Source organism: Sceloporus undulatus, chromosome 5, assembly GCF_019175285.1.
Source record: "Sceloporus undulatus isolate JIND9_A2432 ecotype Alabama chromosome 5, SceUnd_v1.1, whole genome shotgun sequence".
Lineage (NCBI taxonomy): Eukaryota > Metazoa > Chordata > Lepidosauria > Squamata > Phrynosomatidae > Sceloporus > Sceloporus undulatus.
In genome coordinates, this window is record NC_056526.1 from 72,857,880 (window position 1) to 72,883,678 (window position 25,799).

At 39.5% G+C, this 25,799-nt stretch overlaps 1 protein-coding gene across 1 annotated transcript in view; it reads right to left on the reverse strand.

The window, feature by feature from the left end:
- LOC121931449 (V-type proton ATPase subunit S1-like) overlaps positions 1–25,799 on the reverse strand; it is a 104,601-nt gene that overhangs the window by 59,465 nt on the left and 19,337 nt on the right. Inside the window, exons 2-6 of the mRNA XM_042469237.1 lie at positions 24,876–25,005; positions 24,695–24,763; positions 16,080–16,270; positions 13,509–13,549; positions 10,587–10,672 (exon numbers count right to left, since the gene is read on the reverse strand). Of these exons, the coding sequence (XP_042325171.1) occupies positions 10,587–10,672; positions 13,509–13,549; positions 16,080–16,270; positions 24,695–24,763; positions 24,876–25,005 (517 nt within the window). The remainder of the gene's footprint in view (positions 1–10,586; positions 10,673–13,508; positions 13,550–16,079; positions 16,271–24,694; positions 24,764–24,875; positions 25,006–25,799) is intronic.

The window sequence follows — 25,799 nt, forward strand, 5'->3', positions numbered from 1 at the left end:
ACTTTCTCACTTTAATTTGGTCAGGAGGCAAAATAGAGAAAATTGACTTGCGAAAAGTACTAACATCCTTTGAAATGATTGGCACTTGGAAATAACACATTAAAATATTGAATTCCTTACAATTAGTTCCCTTTCACAAAAATCAAGTCACAACTAAGTTACGTAAAGTAACTGATTATTTTTAAATGTAACAGTAAAAGTAAAAGTACTAAATTAATTACTAATTTAATAATTTAATTACTACAGTAAAAATGCTGGGCAAGAAAGACAAGAACTCCAAAAAATATACATTTTTTTCTTGTTATGTGCCTTCAAAGTGGCACTGATGTATGATAGCTCTATCATAGGATCTTCCCAGAAATATTTTTTTTTCCCCAGAGGAAGTGTGGCATTGGCTTTTTTAAGGCTGAGAGAGTGTGACTTGCTCAAGGTCTAAATAGTTCCAAGTGTCTGTTGACTGGGTAGTGTGTACAGGATGAAGTCGGCTTGGAGGGGACAAAAGCACTCTGGCCACTCCTAAATGTGCCCATAAAGCAGGGGCCACTAGTGGTACCTTATCAGTGGTAAATCAAAACCAATTTGGTTTTAGTACAGACTTAAGCTCCTCAAGTTGCTGGGCATATTGTGAAGATAGGACTTATACCTTGGATAGCTCTACTGAAGTCTAGAGGCTTGTTTACACTTGCCAAAATATCCCAGGCTGCCTCTGGAGTATTCTGGCCATCACATTCTCCCCAAATTCACCCCTTAACTTTTAACCTTTAGTCATGAGTAAAGCCACAGATGACGGGACTGTGGGGTCTTGGGCCCTCTCCCTCCCTGCCCTGCATGGTTTTACTCATGAATAAAGCCAAGCAGGATGGTGACTGGGGGGAGGGCCGCCATTATTATGTAAGCGCCATGCAGCATCTGCACGGTGCGACATGGCACTTATGTATCGGCTGTGCTTTTTGAGAGTTCTTTTTCTGCCGGCGGGCAGCCACGTGGTTTGGCAGCAGCGGCTTCCCTCTGGCAGAAAAACAGGCACTGTGCCGCACCTCTGCTTATCAGTGGTGATTTTTACTTTTAAAATTCATTTTCAAAGCATGTTGTAAAAGAAACCAGACCCTTCTGATTTGCACTGTTTGGCTTCCAAAGAAAAAGCACAGCCTCTCAGGCTAACTTTTGATTAACCAGAGAAAATGGCTGGGATACCACATGCAAACTGCTCAAACCCCTATTAAAGTTAACTGAGGACCCAAAGCAGCTTTATTTTGGCCTATCTGTACAGGTCTCTTTGGAGGAATGCTATTTGAATGACACATGCATCCTAAGAGGCCCCGAAGCCACACCAAAGCCATACTCCAGTCCTTAGCTTAGGCGCAGCTTCTGGCCTCTTACGATGCATGTATCATTTAAATAGCATTCCTCCAGAGGCCTGAAGCAGCTTTATTTTGGCCTGTCTGTACCAGCCCTGAGTTTAAGCATGTGTCATGATAGCACTAGCAGCCTTCCAGTTTCTTTAAAGGAGAGAAGGACAGAGTGCAACAGAAATCTAGTGAGGTTTATTGTGGCGGTTTGAAAATAATGCAATTATTCCAACAATGTCGTTTGGAAGTTGCTATAAATATGCCAGCATGGTGTAATGGTTTGAGTGTGGCAGGAGGACCTTGGGAAACCAGGGTTCCAATCCCTGCTCAGCCATGGAAACCTACTGGGCAAACTTTGAGCAAGTCACACTCGTTCAGCCTCAGAGGAAGGCAAAGACAAACCCCCTGTGAACAAATTCTACCAAGAAATACCCATGATAGGTTCACCTTAGGGTCACTGTTAGTCACTGCCGTTTTTCTTTGGATGTCTAAATTGTATTTCTAAATGCTCTGCTGAAGTTTTAAGTTAGAACAATGCTAGAAATTTGGGGAGTATTCTTATGTGGAGGGGTAGTGTAATTAGAAAGATCTCCCACACAGAGATAGTAATCAATTGCAGTTTGGGTTGAAATTTCAGGACTGGGAAAAAGAATGGGGAGAGCTTAATTGAAAACCTTCCTCCCCCTAGGTTCTCAGGCTGACTCGTGTGCATGCAAGGCAGGGGGTGATCTTTCCCATCACAGGGGACTGCTTTTGCACTGAGCAAACAGAGATGTAAATTCTAGAATTACAGTCCAATAGTGGCAAACTTTAATTGTGGTACTCTTATGTTTGTTCCTTGAACCAAGATTACCCCCATCCCTACCCTCACACATACACATACACACGCCCCATGAAAAAGGGGACACATAGAAGACTCTCTCTTGGCTCTTCATGCACCTGTAAATTCATTGCATTTTCATGTGTATGCCATGTGCATGAAGAATGATTCATGCTCTTTTTTTTGCACATTTTAAAGAAAAAGAGCTTATTGCATGGAATTTGTCTGAAAGGTGGTGAAGTCTTGGTTTCTGAATACACGCACACACACACAGGTTGAGTCTCCCTTATCTGAATGGTATAAGCGACCAGAAGTATTTTGGATTTCAGATTTTTTTAAAATTTGGGAATATTTGCATACACATATTGAGATATCTTGGAGATGGGACCCAAGTCTAAAAAAAGAAATCCATTTATGTTTCATCTGTACCTTGTACACAGAACATGAAAGTAATTTTATAGATTGTATTTTTAATACTTTTGTGCATGAAACAAAGTTTGTGCAGGAAACAAAACCATCAGAAGGTGAAGGCGTTACTTATCTCAGCCACCCCTGAGGTCGATTTTGGAGTATTTCAGAATTCTGGATAAGGGATACTCAAACTGTGTGTGTGTGTGTGTGTGTGTGTGTTTCTGTGTCTCTCTGTGTGTGCGTGTGTATATATATATCCAAAAGTACTGAATGTCACATTCCTTTTCAGAAACTGTTAGCCTTTAGGACCCAGAAAAGATTTTTTAAAAAATCTTCACAAGTTAAGCAAATGCACAATCATTTCTGATATGCAACTCTTTTACAGCTCCAAAAAATGTCAAGATGAGTGAGTTCATGATGACACAAGAATGACTGTCTGTACATAACATTAATTCCTGGTTATAGTTTGAGGGTGAAATGCAACAGGTTTCTTTATATATATATTTCACATTGATCAAAGGATAGACATGAAATATAAAATGAACAACAAAGACTGATTTTCTCACAGAACTATTTTATGTGGTGTTCGCTTCCTTTTTCTTCCTCCCACCCCAAACATTGCCTTGAAATGTGCTCAAGAGACAATTCTTATCACACTGAAAGTGGGAAATTAAAATCTAGAGTGGGAGTGTGTGAGGTGCCCAAAATATATAGTCTGCCTTTCAACACATTAGAGATTGGCAGAAATATATGGGACAATATTGGAAGATTTATAAATTACAAAATCTTTTCAATAGATGATCAGAACATGTTCTTTCAAGCCTGGGACCAACTCAACATAAGAATACTAAATATGGTCAATAAAAGTATATGAATAAAAGTTTCTCTGGTGCCATGGAAACAGATGTTTAAAATCGCTCACACTGCATACAATTATGGGATATTATTTAGAGGTCACTCAGAAGCAAAAACTAAGGGCAGGAGTGAATGTCTATCAAATTCAGGCAGAAAATTTGGCATTATTTTCCATTTTCAGACTTCTGACCCCACTAAATGGTTTCAGACTAAAGATGGATAAGTGAATGGCTAGGTGACCAGATAAATGTTTTAAAGATAACGCTAAATTCTGTTGGGAGCATGCTGCTCTCAAACATTTCATCAGAAAGGGATTAAAATCCAACTACTTAATAAACATCATAGCAAAGCCAAGATTTGCCAAGAGCAGCTTGGAAGGTTAGAAGTGCAAATGGGGTGGATTTTTTTCTCCCAAGACCACTGCATTTCTTGACCACACTAAGTGAAAAAATAAAGATATATTTTAGCTAGTTACCTGCCTCTTCTTTTACCAATACACAGTCAAGGGACATAATGTAAAAGTTTGTTTTTCCCCCTTTCTATTCTTAAAATCAATACATCCAGCTTGAAAAGAAGTTGAAATATGAAAAAAATAATAATTAAAGATCAATATCTAGCTTCACAACTTATGTATGGTTTCAAAACTATCAATGCAGACTTGAAAACCTCATTCTACAGCTGGATTGTATGGAAGATGTTTTTTTTAAAAAAAATATTGTTGCATGCAGGAACATGAATAGTGTGGCAATGTGTAGGAATCAACATTTAGGTGAGATTGCACAGCCATAAAAGGAGAAAATGTTAGTCGCAAGTAAATGAAATCTCAGCAGTATGTATGGATCAGTGAGCCAGGTGGGTGCTGCAGAGCATTAGATTAGAGGCTATTCACAAGAAGAAAGTAAAGAAAATTGAGGCAGTGGTTGCATATACAAGTGCACAGCAGGCTCTCTTTGTGTATGTGTGTGGTTCTTTTTTCTTCTTTTCAAAACAGGCTTCAGCATAACTTGTTGAAAATGGAATGGGCACTTTGGATTTTCACAAAGATGAAATGAAACTTTAAGGAAATGTACTACTTCTGAAAAGGCACTCTTGCACATTCATGGCAATCTTTGGGCAGAACAGGCAATAAATCATTAGGAGGTCTATCTGGTTAGCACTGTGGCTCATACATACTGCATTATTTTAACAGTGTAAAACTGCAAAAATAACTGTCACTGTAATAAATGAATGCAACTTTCTCTAGTAGGAGTATGTCTTCCCTCCCCCACACACTTATGGGTAAGCCTTTCTGTTGTTGTTGTTGTTGTATGCCTTCAAGTAATTTCCAGTTTACGGTAACCCTAACTTATTATGGCATTTTCCTAGCCAGACTTGTTCAAAGGGGCTTTGCCATTGCCGTCCTCTAATTCTGAGGCCACCCAATGGGTTGTATGGTCGAGCGAGGATTCAAACTTTGGTCATTAGAGTCCGAATCTGACACTTAAATCCCTACTCCATACTGGCTCAACACATCCTCAGAAGCAGTGCAGCTCTTAGAGGAGTTTGGGGGTATATGTGTTACTCTCAGTTTTGTAGCATGACAAAAAGGCAAGAGTATAGAAAGCCTTGAAGAAGTCAGGTTTAAGGCTGAGCCATTTGTTTTCACAGAATCATCTGGAAGTTTACCATAATAACTGGTGAAGTTTCTTTCCAGGGATTAAGAGCTAGTGTGGTGTAGTGGTTTGAATGCTGGACTAGATCTCTGGGAGACCACAGTTTAAATCTCTACTCAGGCATAGAAATGCATTGGGTGACCTTGGGCAAATCCCAGTCTCTCAGTCTAGGAGGAAGGCAATGGGAAACCTCCTTTGAAGAAATCTTGGCACAAAACTCCCATGATAGGTTCATCTTAGGATCACCATTAGGATCACCATCACTAGAAGGCACACAACAGCTTCAGCTTTCTAAGATGTTTATTACATGGGAGGCATCCCATGCAGAAACAGGATTTAAAATGGGATTTAACCCCCCCCCCCAAAAAAAAAAAACCTAGGAAGACATGCCTATGTGTGATTGATTTTCAGACATATCAGGGTTAATGCAATATTAAACCGGCTAGAAAGTTGACAAAACATCATTCTATTTTACTTCTGAGATTTTTTTTAAGTAAAAAGAATCGTGTTTTGTCTACTTTCTAGCCAGGTTAATGTTACATTAATGCACCTTAAAAGTGATGCCATCTGAAAATCAATTGCATTTTTGCATGTCTTTTCTACTTTCTGTCTGAGTTAATGTTGGGTTAACCCGGGCATCGTCTGATACTAAATCCACTTTTGCGGGGCAGGGGGGGGGTTCACTGTAAATCTTAAATTCCCATTTTTGCCCTCCTGTGTAATAAACTCCTAAGTGCTAGCATTAAACATTTACACCAATGCTACCATTAATGGGGCTTTCTTTTCCCTGCTCTGCTGCTTTCTGGGGTGGCAAAAATCTAGCACCCTACAGGGTTTCCTAGTCTTTCAAAGTAGGTTTTTTGGGAGCACAGTGACCTGAAAGAAGGAGATGGACAAGGAGTTTCAGGTGAAAGCAATAACTCAGAGCTGGATGCTGATCATTCTGTGTGGCAATATTTCTTTCCTTTTCTACTCTACAGTAAGTATGAAAAGCTCTAGTCAAGAGCAGGACAAGCAGGAACAACTGAACTACAGTAGATTTAAAACTCCACCCATCTCTGTTTTATTTGAGCATTTGTTTACCTGTATGGGGATTTCAAAAATAAATATTCTCATTGGCATAAAACCTGAATGATAAGTATGTGTTTAAACTAATTTTAGATTTTAAAAAACCTGTTTCCCCCCCACCTATACACGATTCAGATGTGTACTTTACAGTAAGTAGAAGACACACACCTAGTAGTTTGAATGTTATTCTGTTTCCCCAGAAGTATACTCTGCTGCCTTGTATAGAGTTTCTCATTCAACATCTTTCCTTTTAGCTTGAGGCTGATCAAGGTGGAAAATTATTTAGGACAGGTAAATTGACATTGACCCAGACAAAAGGAATTTAAGTGTGTCTTTTTTTTTCTTTCAACAGAAATTAGCACTTCATTTTTCAGTTCTACCTAATCTTCCCCATTTTTCTCCCCCTTGGTCTCCTGGGAAATCCTTTCAGTTTGTGTAAAACTTTACAAGTCTTTTACATGAGTATTGAGAGGAAATACAGGGAAACATTATCAGTGACATATGTGGGACACTTATGTCTCAAGTGAGCTCTAATCTTTTTGGCAAAACATTAACATAATAGATATAAATTCTATTCTATCTCTCTGTGAAAATGAACATACCGTTTGAGTAAAAGAGGCACAGCTTCTGTGCTAGGAAATAACTCCAGAGCAGAAATTAGTGTTTCCTATTATTTAGCCAAATATAATTATGTCCTGTGGACTGAATAATAAAAGATTGCTATCATTTCAGTCTCAGGCCATTTGAACTGCTATACTGTCAAACCGATGTTTACTTTCCCTAGACTAGAGTAACATTCAGCTCGCTTCAACCAGCTCAAAGCAGTTCTTGCTGTAATTATTTTAAACTTGTCTTTATGTTCCATGTTGGAATCTGGCTGACCTAGCTGGGAAATAATTAAGTATTTTGTCTGCAACCACAAGTTAAATTTTAGTTTTTCAATGTAAAGCAGTGCTCAAAATGGGCAGAATGGAAGGAGGAAAAGGAAGGGACCTTTTTTTCCAGTTTAGCAGGCCTTTTTTGTCATTTTTTTAAAAAAATGTTATATTTATAGGCCACCTTTCCATTATGAATAAAGGTAATATCAAATGTTATACTATAACATTATTAAGAATACTGTTACATAAATTGATATCAAGAATATTATAATAATAAGACTTGGAAGGGCAGCTATGAATGAACTAGATAAGATCCCCAAGTGTAAACATGTATCATTTATACCAAAGTCAGAATCATTCATGTCACAGTATTTACATTTTCTGTATATGACTGTGAAACCTGGAGAGTAAAGAATATTGACAGGAACAAAATCAATTCAACTGAAATGTGGTGCTGGATGAGAGTTCGATGGGTTCCACCTAGTGCCAAAAATAAAGCCAAGATGATTAAACTGAGGCTGTCATACCTTAGACATATCATGAGATGCTGATATGGGGGAAAATGAGAATACTTGGCAAAATGGAAGGAAGTAAGAAAAATGAGAGTCTGCATTACAGATGGATTTATTCAATTAAAGAAACCACAGCCCTCAGTTTGCAAGTCTTGAGCAGGGCAATTGATGACCAGTGTTCTTGAATGTCTCTCATTCATAGGGTTTCAACAATAACAACAAGCCACCTCTGCAGTCACTCACAGGCTCTCACTTAGCACTTTTTTTTTTTTTAGTTCCTGTAAAAGGCAGAGGGGAAGTGGGGCATGAAGAAAGCTGAAAAATAGGAGAGTTGTGGGTTTTTCAGGCTATGAGCTTGTTTTCTGCTGCTCAAGAGACTAGGACCTGGAGCAATGGATGCAAGTTCCAGGAAAAGAGATTCCACCTCAACATTAGGAGGAACTTCCTGACAGTAAGGGCTGTTCAACAGTGGAACAAACTCCCTCGGAGTGTGGTAGAGTCTCCTTCCTTAGAGGTCTTTAATCAGAGGCTAGATGGTCATCTGTTGGGGATGCTTTGATTTAGATTTCCTGCATGGCAGGGGGTTAGACTGGATGGCCCTTGCGGTCTCTTCCAACTCTACGATTCTATGATTCTAGAAGAGTTTGTTCCTGACATTTGTGGCTGGCATCTTCATAGAATGCTGGCATGAAAATGAGTGGGGTATACATATACTGTGTGACCCTGGGTTGGGATGAGTGATTTCCATGTTAATCTGTGTATCATTTTGTTGTTGAACTGTAAGGCCTCAGGGTGGGAGGATATGCAAAGAAGATTTGTGTCTGTATAATTAGAGATCCATTGTCTGCTGGGAAAACCCCTGACCCTGGGTAGTTTTCATTTGCATTTGCTAGGTCTTAATTTTAGTGTTTATCAGGACTGGTAGCCAAAATTTGGCCCTGTGCAGACCAGCCTTAAAAGTCAGCTTGGAGGTGGAGTCAGGGCATAGCAGCCACATGATGCATGTTCCAATTCCGTCCCCAGGGTGGCATGACACCGTGAGATGCTCCACATGGTGCATTGCATCATGGCACTCCTCTGACACTGTGTCTGCACAACACAGCACTGAAGGAGCACCATAAAGCCATGATTCCACAGCTATCGCACACTTTCCAGGGCGCAAAAAGTAGCCGCTTTTTGTGGCTCCTTTTTGCATCCTGCGAAGGCCAGCTCAAGGCTGTAGCATGTAATTGCCACAGCCCCAATCTGGCTGTAAAAGGAGCAGCTGGAGACCGCCCCTTCAGGACTGTCTGCAAAGCCCCTTTGCTAAGAGTTTCTTCTTTCCTGTTGAAACTGTCCAGGTATTTATGGATTTCAATGGCTTCCCTGTGCATTCTGACCTGATAGTTGTTGGCATGGTCCAAAATTTCATTGTTTTCAAATAGTAATTTATGCCCAGGATGGTTTATATTTCAAAAATGCTGTTTGAAAACACTAAAATTTTGGACCTTGCCAACAAGTATCAGGTCAGAATGCACAGGGAAGCCATTGAAATCCACAAGCACCTGGACAACTTCAACAGGAAAGAAGAAACCCTTAAAGTTAACCCACTCACTTCCATGCCAGCATTCTCTGAAGATGCCAGCCAGAGATGGTGGCGAAATGTCAGAAACAAGCTCTTCTAAAACATGGCCACATAGCCTGAAAACCCCACAAAAAGCTATGTATGCTGGCCACGAAAGCCTTTGAAGCTGAAAAACATAATAAACAGCTTGTCCAATCATCATTCAGATATCAATTCCCTTACTCACTCCTAAACCTATTAGTTTTGCATGTTGTGAGAGCTGGTAAGGTCAGGTCTTCATTTTAAAGGAACAGAGATATAAATATCCTTAATGTAAACTGCAAGGGAACATCCCAGCTGTCAGTCATCCCCATCCACATACACACGTACCACACATCATAAAAATGAGGAGGAGGAGTTGGAACCAAGGAACCTATGGACCACAAGTATTGAATCACAGAAGTTCCTTTTTCCAATATATCCAAGATTATTTTTTTAAAGAAAGCACCACCTGAGTAGGAATTAAATGTTCTTGCTGGTGCCAGGAATTGCCACCACATCATCAGGGACAACAGAAACATCTGTTTTAGAAAACACCTTGCAGCTACCAAACCTGTAACCTCCAGCAACATATGACCTCTTTGAAGGAGCCCACAGTCCTGCAGCTTTCTTTGATGCCAAAAGGGTAGGGCAACCTTCAAATTATCATCAGTGACTTTCCTGCTTTGTAAATAAGACAGTTACACCCTTAGGGAAGGAAGTGCATGTTCCTAATGCTAAATGATCTGTGTGCTGTAAATGAAATTACCGGGTATTTTGAGCCATTCAATTTAAGGGAACAAAGTCGGCTTTTGTAGAAGTTTTCTCCTCTTCCTCATCCATATTTCTTTGTGCTTGCAAATATTTTGTTTTGGAGTTAGGACTCTATTTCTGTGTGTTCTTGATTTCTTGGACAAATTACTTGTCTCAGATATTCATCAGTTTATCTTCTGTGAAATGAATTTAAGGCAGAAAACCTATAGGCCCAAAGCAGCTTTTGTGTTTAGGATTTCAACTCCAATTCCTTCCTCAAGCTTAGGCTCTTTGGCAAATTACAGTTCTTTTAATCTTACAAGTTTGACATCTGGCTAGTGGGTGTCTTGTGACTCTCTGTGGTGATGATTTTATTAGATGATTCACAACTCTCCAAATTCCCTGTGTGCACTTTGGTCCAAAAAGGTTGGGACCCTTGCAATTGTCCTTATGAAGGACATAGATGATGGATTTAAATGTCATTTTTGTCATCAACATTCAAATTTTAATGCATACATCCAAAGCCTTAATTCTTTTCTTCTGCTGCCCCTTAAACACTAGCTGTCATCCTATTTCTTAGGATGAAGAATGTAGAGTGAACACACCCTTTTAATGAAATGTGTAACATCAAGCACAATATTCACCAGAAATCCATTATGTGCCATGTGCCCAACATATAATGGTGCTAAGCTTTGAAATTACTCACTCTTGAAGGTCTTCTTGCTGTATAAATGAATGAAGCCTGAATTCCTTGCTGCTGCAAAGATCTGGTAAAACTTCCAATTAATTGGTCTGTAAATAGAATGTCAAAAGAATATTTTAATGTCATTAACTTCACCCAGAAGTGGCAGAATTCATTTCGTTCTTTCAGTTAGTCTCAAAAGTGCTACAAGATCTCTCTACATACTACTTCACCCAGAAGAGTTGAAATTTTTAGGGAGGTCAGACAAACTGGGATTCAAACAGTTATCCATGCTTGTCAATATTTAAATATTCTTTGTTGCACAATGTGTACAACAATTTACACAAACAGAATAAAACAACTATCTTGCCCTGAAGAGCTTAATGTCTACATCATTCAATGTAAACAACAGCTCAGAAAAGGCACAGAGCTCTGGGGACTATTGGAGGTAATTTGAAAGCATGTTAACAAAGTTGTTGAAGCATTTAAATGGAAAGTAACCCAGACAAAGGGCACTACCACACTGCAGAATTAAAGCTGTTTGACACCGCTTTAGTTGCCATGACTTTATCCTGTGAAATTCTGAGATTTGTAGTTTCGTGAAGTATTCACCTTGATCTTTCAAAATGCTCTGGTGCCTCACCAAACTACAGGTCCCAGGATTCTACAGGATAGAGTCATGACAGTTAAAGTGGTGTCAAACTGCTTTAATTCTCCAGTGAGAGGGAAAAAAATTGCAATACAGCTGCACCAAAGTATCAAGCAGACATCCATCTACCAAACCCACAAACTATTGTACTAACATAGGGCTGAAACTGACTGAAATTAGAATTTTATAATGTGCAAGCTGGGTTATGGTATATAGTGGTTAAACTATTCCTTTTGGCAGCATGCTGAAATCCTGACATTTAACACAGGAAGGCCCCCGGACTAGAATGTCATCACACAATTGCCCTGCTTCATTCACCATCTCAAGACTTTGTTTTGTTTAGTAGCAAACAGCACCCTCCCATGTTTAAAATCAAGATGTGTAGTGCTTAAAGCCAGCCAATTATTTGGATACATGGGAACAAATATCCTCTCACCGTCTCTGGCAATAAAACTATAATTTTAACCAAGGAGCTTATCCCATGGCAAATAAGCCATTTTACCTCTTCTGGCTTCAGTTCTGGATCCAGAACTGCCTGTTGCTGCCTGTCTAGCTGGGATGCCGCCACCTGGATGTATCCTGGGTCAAAGCCTCAGCCCACACTTTTTCAAAGTTGGGGAGCTTCCAACCTCAAAAAAATGGTCAGCTGAACATAAGGTCCTAAATGGAGAGATTATAACTGGCTCCCTTTTCATGACAGCCAAAATATTCTACCCGAAGTAGCTATATCATTCTCTCTAATGGCAGAGTGAACCTTGGAATAAAGACACAGTAATCTTCCACTTGTACACCCTACCATGTTTCCCTGCTTCCTCTTTTGCCTTTATACACACACACAAACACAGACACAATTGAGGAGAGAACAGTGGAATAATTGCACAATGTGTTTTGACTGGAAGGAGTAGCAATCATCTAGACAATTACTGGTGGACCCTTTACTAAAGTACCACCAGTCAGCTTTTAAATGTTTTTGCTATTTTCTATTAACCTCTCCACACATAATAGAAAAATCAGGAAGGACCTCAACCTATTTAGAGAGGCTTCAGTTTCAGAGGGAGCAATGGAAAGATAAATGGCTGACACATTGAAAATCATTATGCATACGTGGTACTGTCCAGTCTTAGACAAAGGTACTTTCAAAAAGGTGCCAAGCAGAACAATGTATTGTTGTGACCACTAGTAAAAGAAGGCGATACTATCCCCCTTAGTATCACTTTGGGAGTTAGCTAAAATGTGGGAGTCAGCTTCTGTATGTTCTATAAGGAGGCTTACAATACAGGTATTCCAAAAAGAAGATATGCTAAGTATATATACTGGATTCATACCAGTCCCAGTGTGATGTGTCCAGATAATGTACAGTCACATCCACAGCAAAACTGCTTTTTAAAAAGTGTTACTCTATTTTAAGAGAGCACATGGTTCATTCCAGTTTCCAGGAAACTCTGGCATGCCTCCAGTTCTCTTGGGTGTCTGGATAGCTGGATTGAATCTGATTTGCCACTATCCAGTTGTCTAGAAAAACCCGATACCATCTCCCTTACACTGTGCTGAACAGTGCAGGGAAGGGGGTAGATCCTCTTTGGAGCAGCCACCACTGCCTTGTCAGCTAAGCAGCTCTCTGTGAGAGCCTGACCATTGCTGTCACTTCTTCTAAGGTCAGAATGGGGCACACATGTGATCGATATGGAGAGGGTAGAACAACCTCTCCTTGTTGATCACATGGCAGAGTGCTCCGTTCTGACCTCAGTAGAAGCAATGGCAACAACCATGCTCTTGCAAGGAGCTGCACCAAGGAGGATTGGCCAGTGAGACCAATATGGTGTTAGCTCAGCTGGTCCAGGTGCACAATGAAGCAGTGTCATACTGGATTCAGCATGTGGTAACCATAAGAATCAATTCAGGGCTAGTCCAGGACATAAACTCCAGACTGATCCCAGATTAAGTAGCTGGTGTAGACTTGCCCTTAGACATTCATGGTTAGGTAGAATAAATGACCTAAATGTACTCTGAAGACTAACCAAAGTCTGAACAAGGCAAGTGACTTTATGAAGTCGAAGACTTTCATGGCCGGCATCCACAAAAAACCAACAACAAGTGACTTTGTATATTCATAATGGTAAGAAGAATCAGCTCCCCCCATATATGATGGAACAGCAGAAATTTTATCAGCAGTGCAGATTCAAACGGATCTTATACAGCAGAAGAATATACTATACACAGAATTCTTTTTCTTAATGCTGATCTTTCTTGCTTTATTGGGGAAATTCTCTATAACATATTCCTTGTGCATAACTTACCATTTTCCATGAGCTCTTTTTGATGGGAAAGTTCATTTGTTCTACATGAAGAAGATAGGAGGAAAATTACAATATCCACATTTTAAAACACCCAAACAATGTCAATTTTGCAAGTAAATATTTAGAATTATTCACTGAAAAGGAAACCTTTTCATAACTTTTTAAGGAGGAGGAAACATAAAATAGAAGAAACTGAGATAAAAATAGGAAAGATACAACATGTTTGGCTGTTATTGTTGTTGTTTAAAGGTGTGTAGATTTGCTAGCCAAGATACAATATTTTCCAGATAGAAAAATTTTGAAGACTCTTGGTTGACATTCTCTAGTATCAGTGACCCAATAGAAGTACAGTATTGCTAATAGAAGCTAGGTTGCACTAGTCAGTTGTTTTGGGTTGTTGCATTTGAAAACTGCTTTAACCATACACATAGGGATAACTTAATGCTGATGCCGTGTATCACACCCTCACCACTTTTGTGTTCTGATAGCTTAACTTGCACTGTTTTTTTCTGCGCTATACATTCCTCAATACTGACAATGACATTTCCACAAATCTTTTTGCTGCATTTCCTGCATCTTGATTGGTTTTTCCTTTATTTAATGTTTTATTTTGTCACAAAACAATAAAAATAAAAAAGGTAATTTTTCAAAGTGTCACTGTAGCAGTAACAATGTGGCATGTGGTACTGCAGGAAAGCAGAGAAGTGATCGTTGGAAAAAATTCCCATGAAGCAAAGTTGTCTGTGTACTTGTAACTTCCCAGTGTTAACAGGTTAGAATCATTCTCATTTCCTTATATAGCGGACTTCCCACTGGTTCTGTTCCCCCCCCTTCCCGGCAGCAGATGGCAAATAATATGGATGATTCTAGTACGATTCAATACCAGCGATATATGCACAGATGCATCAGTGCATCTGTGTGCACACAACTCCATTGAATAATATGGGGTGTGATGGTCCATGGGCAGTCAAATCCACAGATTGCCAGCCTATTAATATTAAAAGTCTACAGTAACAGAAAACAATGTGTATTAAAAAATTACTCTGCAAAAAATCAAAAAATTATTTCAAGAGTATAGACCATAGAAAATATACCAGGAAACATAGCTATTCCCTGGGGATGTTTTGTTCTCCATGCCCAAGCATCAGAAGTAGTCTGAGGCTTCCCAGATGAAGATTTCCTTAGGGATTCCCAAGAGAAGAACAACCAGACCACACCCACACTGTGCCCACTATTTAATCATTTGTACAGTGAAGCAGAATGAAATATTCACACTCAGACTGGTTATTGAACCATAGTGGGGAAAGTGGTCATTAATAGATTTTCCTCCACTAGCAGCATGTTGCATTCACTATTCCAGACAGAACTGGAAAACTCGGTCAGATATAAAAAGTGGGAGTAATTTTGGATATTTCAAAAGCTTGATATTTTATTTGCAATACTGAAACAACTTGCATAGTTATTTTTAAATGTCAGAAGTCTGAAATCTGGATGAAACTAGGGGCTTGGTTAAAGACTGTAAAATGGAGAATACAAAATGGGAATTGGAAAGCAGAAAGAAAGACAAGGGTTAATTACTTTCCTCCATGACACAGTCTCAGTCTGGAGGACAAACACTCAACTGCTATTATTTGCAATGTGGAGAAAGAGGAGAATTAATGTATCACATCTTGTTGGGGCTTTGGAATTTACATTTGTTTTTTTAAAAATCATTTCCTGGGAGATCAAATGTTTTTAGTGTAATTTGTTATTGAGAAAAGGAAAGGAAAACTGGTGAGAAACAAAGCCAGTGATAGTTAAACTGACAACAGAACAAGCAATTATTGGATAAGACAGATAATCAGATCCTTGTCAGACTCAATAATTTATGCCTCTGTTGAATGATTTCACCTAATAAGACTTCTGACAATGCCTATAGGATTGCCTATAATGATATACTCTATTGCAAAAGCAACGTGGGAAAGCAAAAATGTCTATATAAAGTCAGTGTCTATTTCCCTGAATTTCCCAGCATGTCCAATGTCCAGGATTTAACCACAGGGTCTGGGAGCATTTGGTGTGGGTGTGAGTATATAAATGAATGGAGATTGGATCTGAAATCCCCTCTCTTGAAAAGGTGGGGCAGAAAGGAACAAATACAGTTTTCACAGCTTGCTTCACAAAGAAGCATGGTCATCAAGCCACTGGTAACAAAAAAGCATGGTTTTGTCATATAATAAGGAGAAATATAAGTCACAGTAATACCACTCAGGGGGGATAATACCAACCAGAGGAATGCCAGGCATCATGCCTAGGTGTTATAGGGGCTTAGAGATGGTGCTCCATATGGCAACTTGAATATTAACAGGACTAAAGATTATTAACAGTGCTCTGTTTGTGTGCTGATTCAACACATTCTAGAATGAATCAGTAGGATTTACAGGAAAAGTATTGATGATAATAACTTTCAACGCTTTTTACCTAGTCTGTGTAACTATTACACATGGTCTGCAGTTTAAAGATGTCGGTAAGGTCTACCACAAATATTTTGTGTATGTACATAAGAGCTCTGAGCTTTATAACACTTCGTACCTCCTGGTTCGGTGTAGGTTTACCACAAATAGATTGGGTCTGGATAAATTCACTGCCAGATGAGGTATATCAGGACCCTCCACAGTAACTAAAGTCCAGTTCAGCAATTCTTGGAGGTAGTCTGAAAGGTGACTAATCGCATGACAGTCAACAGCTGGCAAAACCAAAGATGATGAAGTCTTAAGAAGTTCCTGCAGCAAGTACAAAGAACCGTTAATTATGAAGTGGATAATTAAGGCAGGGGTGATTGCTTTTTATACTTTGATAGGCTTTGATTACAGTCTTTTATAGCCTCTGTTATGCAAAATAAACTCTGTTATCCTCAACAAGAGTTTGGCATGCAGTTTCATTACATAAAACAACCCAGTAACAATCAGCATCAAGCTAAACAAAAATGTTTTGAGTGTTGCCCATTTTCTAAATGTTTTGGAAAAATTAATATTTGTGTATGCATCGAACTGGCTGTTTTGAGATTCGCTTATGGAGTAGTGAAAAATCCCATTTATTCTTGTTAAATGTAAAATAAATACTTCTTGGAATTTTCCATCTACTAACAGCCCTCTCCTGCAGCAGGATACAGCATCAACCTTTAATCCAGTCACATTAGTTTTCATCAAACCATAACTGAAACATAATGTGATGAGGTGACTTGCAATTGTGAATGAATGATCCAACAGCAAATAAAACTTTCATATGCTCCTGGAAAATAGAAATATTACACCTTTGGATCTGGCAAATCCCAGAATTCTGCTGTAGTGCCCATACTGACTGAGGGATTCTAGGAACTGTAGTCCAAAATGTAATATTCCCAGTCCAGGGGATCCCTTTTTCAAATGCAACCATGGAGTCACCAATCAGTGAAAAATGAAATGATGTGCATACATAAGTAAGTTTTAATTCAAACTTGAATGGGAAAATAAGGCAGCAGGTCCTGGGCACTTTATTTTCCCTGCCACAAGGATAGCTTGTTTTGAGAAATAGAACTTTCATACTACATACTTATAGCACTAGGTTTCCAATTGCAACAGCTACATTCTTCAGGGCTGGTAGTTTGGTGAGGCACTAGAGCTCTGTGGCTGGGAAATCTCCCTCTTTAAATTAAAAACATTGGCCCTTAAACTGCAAGACCCAAGATTCCAAAGGTTGTTGCTATGACAGCTAGAGTGGAATCATAGTGCTATAACTGTATACTGTGAAAGGGTCCCTGATTGGGTAATGCTCTTCAATGCTTTCTGCACTTTTAAGAAGTCAGAGGTCCACACTTTGGAATCCAATGGTGCCTTAAAGGAAAGGGTGCAAAAGACATCTAGTCATAAAGTCTCTGGACATTAATCTGTCTCATCCACAGTCTGGCTGCTATTTGAGGGCACTGACAATTATGGTGTTTAGTTCAGGGCCATGAAATTGCAATCATTTAATCTTATCAGCAATACAGAGAATGCCTTGTCATCTTTGCCAATTGACTAGCATGAGAAAGCTGTAAAAATGAATTGTGTTTGCATCTTAAATGTACAAAGGCAACAGAAAACTAATCTGCCTGAAATTTTAGTTTAGTCATATTGGACAGTTTAAATTTTTTTGATGTTTAATCTTTTTTTAGGGGTTGATCACTGTTTTTTGATGGGGGGAGGGGTCAGGTTTTGGGGTTCTTAAATTGTAATTTTTAATTGTTTGATATTTTATTTATACGTTGGAATCCGCTTTGATATCTTTGTGAAAAAGCGGAATACAAATAATAATAATAATAATAATAATAACAACAACAACAAACAATATTTTCACAATATGTAGTAGGTATACAAGGATCCAGTGAACAAAAGACAGAAAATGGGGACATGCATGGGGCAGTCACCAGATGCTGGTGAGGTGAGGTGAAACAAAGCAAGGCATGAGCATTATATGTAGAAAGTCAGGATGAACATCTGATAAACAAAAGAAGGCAGGAGACATGGTTGCCCAGAATGGCACAAGCCTAATATAGATTTGATGTAGAATCATTATTGACCTCCCCCGCCCCCCAAATTGCTGATTACTTTGGAGGTGACTGGCTACCATTTCCCCTCCTCTCAGTTGCATTCTCTCAACCTCAAAGAATGGCAATGGCAAACCCTTTCTGAAGAAACCTTCCAGGAAAACCTCATTATAGGATTGCCTTAGGGTTACTATAACTTGGAAATAAATTGAAGGCTCACAACAATAACAACAACATTCATATCTAGCACTCACAACCAGAATTCACATTGGTGATGTTCTCTTCTACCCCTAAAGAAGTCATTTGAGGCTTTTGAGTTCTATGTTCATTTTCTAGAACACTGATTCATTAGTATCATTTGTTAAAAGTGAATTAAAGAACTGTCGGCTTCCTCTTAGGTAATAGTAGTTGGAGCACCATCATGATAAATCAATAGATAATTAGCATTGTTGCTGCTCATAAAGCATTTGGTTTAATCTGCTTATGATCTGGTCTTTAAGGAGTTTATCACATGGAATTAAAAACCCACTTACCCCTGCCGCATTGAAGTCTTTTTGGGGATAAAGTCAGGTATTATCACATGCAAAACACTGCCAATCCTGCCGCCCAGCTGAAACCCGGCTAACCTCCAGCTAGAAGCTGTGCTCAGCCAGCCTCTTTTCAAAACTGGGAAGCTCCTGGCTTTGCAAATTGGCCAACTGAGTGCGTCTTCTAGCTGGAAGTTAGCCAGGATTCAACCGGACAGTGGCATCGGTGGCATTTTGCATGTGATAGTACCTGAATCTATCCTGAAAGAGACTTCAACTTGGAGGAGCTAAGTCAGGTTTTTAAGCCATGCGATAAACTCCTTAGTCTCTAATTTAAGTCCTATCACTGGATTGAAGATTTTTTATCATCCATTCATTTTCAGTGGGAAGTTGATAAAACAATTACCTAAATTTGTTCTTAATGGGGCCAGCCCTAACAAGCTGAAATGGAGTATACCAAACCCTGCAGTAGCAATATGTAATGAAAGATTAGCTTTCTTGACTGCCAGGAACTGTAGGACATTTGTTACAAGTGTCCAATAAAACTCTTTTTCATTTTTGTATCAAGTGGGGGATACATTAAGGTTAATGTCAACAGTATATACCATTGGCAAGATTTTTTTCAGAGATTTCCCATTACCTTCCCCTGAGGCTGAAAACATATGATTTGCCCAAGCTCACCCAGTGGGTTTCATGGCCAAGTGGGAAATTGAATTTTGGTCTCCAGAGTTGTAGTCCAACGTTCAAACCACTACATTATAGTGATTGTATAGATCATGAAAACCTATTGAATGCACTCAAAGCCATGCGGGTGCCACTATATCTGATAGTCCTGATGAGGAATCTGTATCAAGGACAAGAGGCCACTGTCAGAACAGAATTTGGGGAAACAGAGTTGTTCCCAATAAGCAGAGAGATCAGGCAAGGCTGCACCCTATCACCCTACTTGTTTAACTTATATGCTGAAAACATCATCGAAAAGTAGAATTAGAATCAGAAAAAGGAGGAGTTAAGATAGGATGAAGCAACATTAACATGCAGATGACACCATATTAGCAGAAGACATTCAGGAATTGGAACAAGAAACAAAGATAATGATCAAGGAGGAAATTCGCAAGTTCAATCTAGACAAAGAGGAAATTGAAATAAAGAATTCTCATATCTAGAATCAAACACTGACCAGAATGGAGACTGCAGTCAAGAAATAAGAAGACTAGGAATGGGAAGGGCCCCAGTGGAAGAACCGGACAAGATACTGAAGAGCAAAGACATACAACTGAGCACTAAAGTCAGAATCGCTCAGGCATTGTATTCCCAATTACCATGTATAGATGCAAGAGCTGGACAGTGAAGGAAGTAGACAGAAAGAAAATCAACTCATTTGAAATGTGGTGCTGGAAAAGAGTACTTAGGAGACCATGGACAGCCAAGAAGACAAACAAATGGGTTCTTGAACAAATCAGACCAGAGCTAGCCTTGGAAGCTGATCAAGTTGAGATGATCATACTTTGGCCACATCATGAAAAGGCACGGATCACTAGAAAAAACAGTAATGTTAGTAAATGTAGAGGGTAGAAAGAGAGGAAGACCACAAACCAGATGGATAGACTCAATCAGGGGGGTTAGGGGAAAGGGCTTGCAGGATCTGAGCAAGGCAGTGGAGGATAAAGACTTTTGGAGATGTCTCATCCACAGGGTTGCCATGAGTCTGAACTGACTTGTGGGCAGCCAACTACATCAACAGCAATCATACACCTCTACGCCCAGCTTGGAGGCATCACAAACCCAATCTAGATATCTCCTGGACTTTACAAAGAACGTGTTTGATGTCTTGGAGAAGTCTGGATCGGGTAGTCAATGCCTCCGAGCTAGGCACAGAGGCCTGCAATAACATCCATTTTTAAGCAGTTTACATCTGTGCCCTTCCCATGCCCAGCTCAGAAGAAAAAGGTGTGTGATAATCTTTATAGTGACATCCTATAAGCATCCTACATCTGCATGTTAAGTAATGTAATATACAGTGAGTCCTTGCTTTACGCAGGGGATCCATTCCAGACTCCCCCACGTAAAGCAAATACCGCCTATGCTCGAGCCTCATTTAAATGGATGGGGCTTGTGCATGTGGTGGTGTGGCGGTGCAGTGGAACACACACGCCATGGGCACGCACCCCATTAGTCCCTATGGGACGTGCCGCCCCTTCTCCCCGCACGTCTTTCAGGGTATGCTGAAAGCTGTGTAAAATGCACCCACGTATGATGAGGGCACATTGTAGTACTTGGTGCTTCAAAATTGAAGTTAGGCAACTGAGGTTTGAATAACTGCTCAGCCACATAGGACACTATGGTAGCTCAAACAGGATTGTTATGGGAAGCATAACTAGTCCCCTGGATTCTTCTCTTAGTTTCTTGGAGGAGAAGGAGCTTACAAATATAAATTATTGCTAATGTCCTAATGGTATCAAGGTGATTTCAATGTGCTAAACACTGTATGGTGAGTTGTGCTCACAGAGGTACAGAGCTTCCCCTACCAACGATTTGAAGCAAAATTTCAGAAGTGCCCCTGCTGAATTAATGGTGACTTAAATACCCTAAATGTACCAGATCCTATGGCTAGCACTTGGATGGGAGACAGACACACGGACGTACACACATCCCACAAACTAGCAAACCACCTCTGAGTATTTCTCGCCTAAGATAACCCTATGGAGTTTATGGGGTCAGTATAAATTGACAGAGAACTTGAAGTGCACATGAATGTGCGCACACACACACACACACACATTGAACTTGCAAATCTACAGGTACTTTACTAACCACAATAAATTGAACATCTGTAATAGATGTCAATATGTCTTTAAACCCTGAAAGCAGTCTCTGTTCTCCCTGGGCCATATCTCACACAGCAAGAGTTTGATTATTACTCTGCCTCTGCAGTTCCAAGTAAGCTAGACACACAAAAAACAGGAGGTTCATCAAGTACCCAGCAGGGCACATAACAAGGCTGGTTTGCAGCATACATCCTGCAGAGGGGGCACAGACACTAGTGTATTAGAATATAAAATATTTACACACACACACTAACACTGGAGTTATATACTGGCAAGCCTAACCTCCCAACTTTTTATTTCAAATATCCCATTCTGTGTATTCATTCCTTCAACATGATTTACAGATTACTTTACTCTCCTGTTCAAAGGATTAGCATCACTATCAACACACTCACCCCCAGAGTGGTAGCAAACACTAAACTCATAGGGGAGCCCCACATCTGTGGACTATAACGTCCAGGTTTGCCATTGAAAGAATGTAGGTTAATGAATTATCTTTCCAATCCTGAAATTTAGCACCACACCAACAGTCCCAGAATTCCTTGATGATGATCCTTTTTACAACTTTGTGTTGTTCACTACCAACAAGTCAACCTTGACATGTGGCAACCCTATGAATGTGAGCCCTCCAAGTTCCCCTATCCTCAATAGCCCTGCTCAGGTCTTTCAGACTCATTGCCATGGCTTCCTTATGCATGTCAGTTCACCACTCTGCAACACTCCTCAGCTCTAGCCAACACTTTCTGATGGGAGTTGTAGTCCAGCAATATCTGGAGGAGCAAATGTGTCCTATTGCTGATGGGGAACATGCTCGTGCTTGTGGTGAGTTTGCTCCTTGGTTGGAAACACACCTGGCCTTTTTCTACCAGTTTCTTGGTACAATGTTGACTGCTCCCTGCCTACTAGTAGTATAATCTTTGCATAGAATGACTGGCTTACCTGAGTCTTCATAAACCTCTACTGGGTACTGAATAATCTCTTCCTCCCTTTTGCAAATAATTGCAAAGAATCACTGCTGGTGCATGTGATTCTTCCCAACCATATGAAAAAGGAAGGAAGAGATACAAGAGAGGGAGCCATGAAAGGAGGCTCAGCAAGGCATTTTTGAAGTCAAAGTAATGTGTCCAAATGGCCACCTTATCCTGGCTTTTGGACAACCAGTGAAGACAAACGAACACTTACAATTTAATCAGTGAAAAGCAAGACTCTTACTCCTGTTGCACTGCCTTCGGCAAGCTACTGCAAACCAAAATTAAAAGTACAGTGGGCCCTCCCCATACACGGGCATCTGTTCTGGACACCTCCCCCCCCCTGTAATGTGTACACTCAAACCTCATTTGTTTTAATGGGGAGCGGTCCCAGGTGCGGTGCAGCGGGCATGCGGGCCATTATATGTCCCATGGCTTAACCTTTCACGTAAGGTTAAAGCTGCATATGGTGTGCCCATGTATGGCGTGGGTGCGCTATATTCCCCAAAGGTTTTGCAACTTTGTTTTTTGACTAATATTTCTAAGCTTTGATAAAGAGTTCTAGGGATTTTTCTTCTTCCTAATTTAGGGATTACTCTCAATTACGTCACTCTGAATTCTGACTAGTTCCAATAACGTGCCGTCCCCTTCAGCATTCCTCAGAACAGCCGAGTCAACACTATACCCAATTGGACCATCCAGAGTCACCATGCTTTAGTAAGTATCATCATTAGTGGAGCCTCTTGTCTATTCCAATGCTCAACCCTTTATTCCTTAGTTCTTGTGTGTGCATGTGTGTGCGCATGCTTGCATTGACATGTGTTTCCCTATAGAAAGAATTATGCCTCTGTGCATTCTGAGCGAATTAAAATTCCCCTGGGTCATAGTTACAGCACCCTGAGAATGTTATGAGTATATGAAGTAGAAAAGTGTCTGCTCATAAACCTTTTGAATAGTCATATGAACACCCAGTAACAATTTCTTTCAAAATATTCTCAGGCCCAGTCCTTCCTAGTAGCCCATTTCCTCAAATGACTCGCAATTTCTAGAGGAAAATAAAAAAAGTGGCAATGGCTTCACAGAGGCAATTGTTTAGGAGTCAGTGATTTCCATTTAACCATTATCTTAAATTACGATCTTGCTGGATCAATAGAGCTCAGTATATGCAGTATCTAGTATGTACACCAATTGCTTAGTAAGTTTGATTTGTTTCACACTGCAAGATACCTCCTTACTGGAAAAAAAAAGAAATATTCTAAAATGGAAAGAGGTTGTACTTGACTGGTTAATTGAGCTGAATGTTTAAGATAAATGGTACGCCTGTTTTAATAACCCCTCCTTTCTAAAACAGCAGTAACTCAGCTACTTTCATACATAGCCATTGGTCCTCAAAGATTCAAACTATTGCTAATGTAGCTGAACAAATCTAATGAGACTTTTAATAGCATTCTCTCACATGAAGTTAGGTTTTTGCTTTGTTATTAAGTATAGTGTGACATGCTCATCTAGCACACTAAATAAGGGTTCACTGAATAAATCTGCATTGTGAAAATACCCAGATTGGAGCAATTAAATCATACATCATGAAGCAAAATCCGGACAAGAAGTGTCTAATTTCAATTAATATCAATGAAACAAAGCATTGAATCATGATGTACATGGAGTTCCATTGATTTGAATTGGATGGGAGGGGTTGGAAAAGATGTTCTTGAACATATACTGAGTTTTTTATTGTGATTTCAACATGTTTTCAGAGTCAGCCTGGGAATGAATGACAACAAAACAGAAATTTTAAAGGTGAATACCTCTAACAATATTAATTATTCTGTGCTTGAAGTGACCCTCTTAACTGAGAGGAGGGATTAAATTTTAAAATTACTTGATATCAAATGTAAGAAAGGACGCAATCTTTACTATGTGTAAAGGAGGGAAGACTCATGGGAAGAATGTGTTTATCTTTGCTTTGGAAGAAACCATCCTTGGATGACTGTTTCCAAAAGTTTTCAGTTGTCTTTGTAAGCAGATTTTTGCAAAACATCTTAGGAACTCGAACTGGCTTGCTTCTTCATCTTCATTACCCTCAATGAATATACTGGGGGGAGGGGAGTACTAATCATGAATAATTAACTGGTCTTCTTGAAAGCTGCAAAGGAAACTATGGCCACTTAAAGTTATTTTACAACAAGCTTTTTCTCAAATTTGGAAAAACCTTTTTATCTGTTACTAGAATTACAAGGTCTCTGTCACTTCTTTCAAACATCTTTTTAAATTTGTTTTTGAGGAACTGCTAGAAGGCACCATATGGAATAGTTTTGCTTGCCTGCACATTGTAAAATGGTGTCTCTTTTCCAGAAGAGTCCGAGTAACGTGTGAAGTCATCCACGCTAAGCTGGAAAACAAAAAAAAATGGCATAGGTCACCAGGAGGGAGGGTACACTTTGGCTCATTACATGCAAGCTGCACTTCACAGATTTGAGACAAGGCAAATTAGAACCACCTACTGTATCTTGCAGAAACAGAACAAGATTTCTGGAATCTGGAGACAAAATTGTAAATTTCAGCAAGGTATGCAGCTCCTGCTTTGAGATAATATGCCCTTCATGTAAAGAGGATGCCAGCCCTTGGAAGGATCTGTAAACAAAACAGAACAGAACAAAAGAGAGAGTGTGTGACAGAGAAATTACAAGGCAATGTACAAGGCCATCGTATATCTTAAATTAGAGAGCATCCTAGGTTGGTGTTTCTATGGTTCTTGTGTTTTAATTTACTTTAAATGCAACTGACCTTCTCAACTTCTCTTCACCCAATTCTTTAATAAATATACTCAGTGGGAAATGGAGTCAATTTAGCCCTCTTGTTTAACCTGAAGATACACAGCAGAGATTGTAAGTGCATTTTTATTTTTTACTAGAAACCAAGATCCACCAACCAGAACCAGGAATGAAGATACACACTTCCAGATTTCAAAAGCAGGGTGCCTCTGAACATCTTCAGAGGCTAAGAATTACTTTTCAGTATCAGAATAAAATTTAGTTCATGGTCTTTTCAAAGACAAATCCATTCCCTCTTGTATTGCACTTCTATTAGCAGAATGGAAAACAGCAACCTCCTCCCCCACCAACCCTTGTTCTCCAGGATACCATTTGAAGGAAAGAATCAAGCTGCTGTAGCACCAGTTTAAGCACAACTTATTTAAAAGTATTATAACCGAATAAAGAAAGAAATTCATTACATGTTGCTAACAATAACAGGCAAGACTTACGTTGCAAAATATAATGCCTCCCAGGTGGGAGAAAACAATGCAACTAACATTTTTGTATACCTCTTTACTTAGAACCTCCTACAACCTTTGGTTATTTCAGTAATTTCATGTTTATTAGGTTCTAATCGTTTAATTGTGTTTTAACCTTTGTATTTTCTGGATT